At 37.1% G+C, this 2414-nt stretch overlaps 1 protein-coding gene across 1 annotated transcript; it reads left to right on the forward strand.

The window, feature by feature from the left end:
* Window positions 1–656: 656 nt before the first annotated feature.
* Window positions 657–2373, forward strand: LOC114732435 (RNA polymerase II C-terminal domain phosphatase-like 1; the record flags this gene model as incomplete). Its single annotated transcript, XM_028919716.1, has 2 exons — window positions 657–1339; window positions 2197–2373. Coding segments are annotated over exons 1-2 (429 nt in total), but the record flags the coding sequence as incomplete, so codon positions are not given.
* Between the last annotated feature and the right edge of the window lie 41 nt (window positions 2374–2414).

Genomic DNA, 2414 nt, shown 5'->3' on the forward strand with positions numbered 1-2414 from the left:
AGGATGTCAAAATATTTTGTTAAGCAGAATATTATAAAAAAGTACATTCAGAACCTTAATATATATTTCCTACAACAAGACATTTATATTCTATTTACATTTTAGTGAATATATTATATTATAACATGTAGATATAATTTTGATGGCCAAAAATAATTTTCTGATAACCATCACTATTCATAATTATCATTATCAGTATGACCATTGACTGTTTTCTTCTTAAAAAAACCATTAAGCATTTTTCGTCCCATATTTTTTAATTTGTGTTTGCTCAGAGAAAAATCTAGCGTCACCGCGAGATTGTGTCACTGACATCCACGTACACGCTTGACCAATAGAGGATCGACACGTGCCCCGTCGAGAGGCCTCCCCCACCACATATCTCCTCAAATTTTAATAATATCACTATCTCCGCGCGTTTCCGAATCTCTTTTCGCTTACGCCCCAACTATTTTCCACGTCAGAAACCCACGAATTTTGGCGTACTTTCGAATCTTTATTTGGAATCGAAAATCTAGGAAAAATTATTACCCTTAGTTTATTATTATTAATATTTAAAAGCTCTCCCCAATAATTTTTCAACTTTTATTTTTAATGCGGGAATTATTATTTATTAGCACTTGGCTTTACGCGTTGGAGGGTACTGTTTTTGACCTTTCGTTTTCTGGATCTAGGGTTTCTCTTCTGATTTCGACGACCTGTTCTCCAAATTATCATCTTCACGATCATCACCATCATCAAAACCCTAGCTAGCACCGCACCAATTACAAAAAGGGATCACCAGTTACCTATCACGCAAACCGAGGAGGTCGGGGTTTTTGAATTGTTCATCTTCAATTCTTCGTCATCACCATCACCATCACCAACACCACCATCATCAATCACGGATCTAATATTTTCCCTGGAAACAAAAGTGCCTAAATTTTTTTTATATCTCTGATAATGCAAAAATCGGATGAATCTAAAGCATTCTTGAACGACGATGAATACTTTTCCTGGTGAAAGAAACTCTGATACAAATTCTTGAGTTTACTTACACAACTTTTATGAAAGGCTAATACCGAGTTTGTGATTGGAAGGAGGAAATATGTATAAATCGGTGGTGTATCAAGGGGAGGTGATATTGGGGGAAGTAGAAATATACCCAGGAGAGAACAAGAACATCGATGTGAAGGAAATCAGAATAAGCCACTTCTCGCAACCGAGTGAGAGGTGCCCACCACTTGCCGTGCTTCATACCATTACCTCATGTGGTGTTTGCTTCAAAATGGAGTCAAAGACCCTGCAGGCACAAGATGCGCTCTTTCATTTGCATTCCTCGTGTATCAGGGAGAACAAGGTATAGCAAAACAACTCACAAAAGTAAACCCATTAAGGTCCTGAACTTTTGAACTTTCAGAAGAAGAAACCCATGTTCCAAAAGAGCCTTACTAATCTTTCCAAGGACACTGGATAAAATCTGACGGGACTTAAGTCGAAGTTGCAGTGAATCTTTTTGCCATTAAGGCGAACCCGCTTCTGTATTAGCTTTGGCCGGAATTTTTGTAACATCTCTTTGAACTTGTCAATTCTGCTGTTTTGAACTTATTCTGGGAACTGGTTAATGATGGCCTCCACATGATTAATTTCATCATACACCTCTTTTAGCAGAGTAATCAGCCTCATCATGTAAACAAAATCAGTTGCTGTATGATGTGCAATGCTTGTTTAAGATCAGCAGATCTTTGTCCCGACTACTGTTTCTGAGTGATCCGCTATTTATAATATTGTTTCAAAAGGTTGCTCATCATGTTGAACTAAGTGATGATAGTCAAATCCAGTATTCATGGTTATGTTTAGTGTTTCTGCAGATGAAAGTGTTAAAATTCATGGAAATTTGTGAATTCGAGTGTAAGTGCAGACCTCATATAACTATCAATGGTTACTACCTATGTCACATGGCAAGCTAGTAATCTGTTAGCTAATTAGGGGGCTAAAGGAATTAGTATAAATAGAGGGAAGGACAACTGTAAGAGTTTGTTATGGACTCAGTTTACTTCTAATACATGAAAATGCATTTGCCACATAACAACCTCTTTGTCAGCTGCCATTCCTTTTGCGTTGATTGTTTATGTTTTTAAATTATCTATAATCATCAACCATCTTTTTTCTTTTCTTGCTGGATTTTTAACTATGATCACAAAATTGGCTCTGCAGACTGCTGTAATGCCACTATGTGGTGAAGAATTACATTTGGTTGCAATGTATTCGCGAAGTAATGACAGACCGTGTTTCTGGGGATTTGTTGTCGCACCAGGACTTTACAATTCATGTCTAGTCATGTTAAATCTGAGATGTCTGGGAATAGTGTTTGATCTCGATGAAACTCTTATTGTGCAAATACAATGCGCTCATTTGAGGATCGAATTGAAGCA

The sequence above is a fragment of the Neltuma alba genome, unplaced genomic scaffold, assembly GCF_004799145.2.
Source record: "Neltuma alba isolate B1F8T4 unplaced genomic scaffold, ASM479914v2 tig00012911_pilon, whole genome shotgun sequence".
Classification (NCBI taxonomy): domain Eukaryota; kingdom Viridiplantae; phylum Streptophyta; class Magnoliopsida; order Fabales; family Fabaceae; genus Neltuma; species Neltuma alba.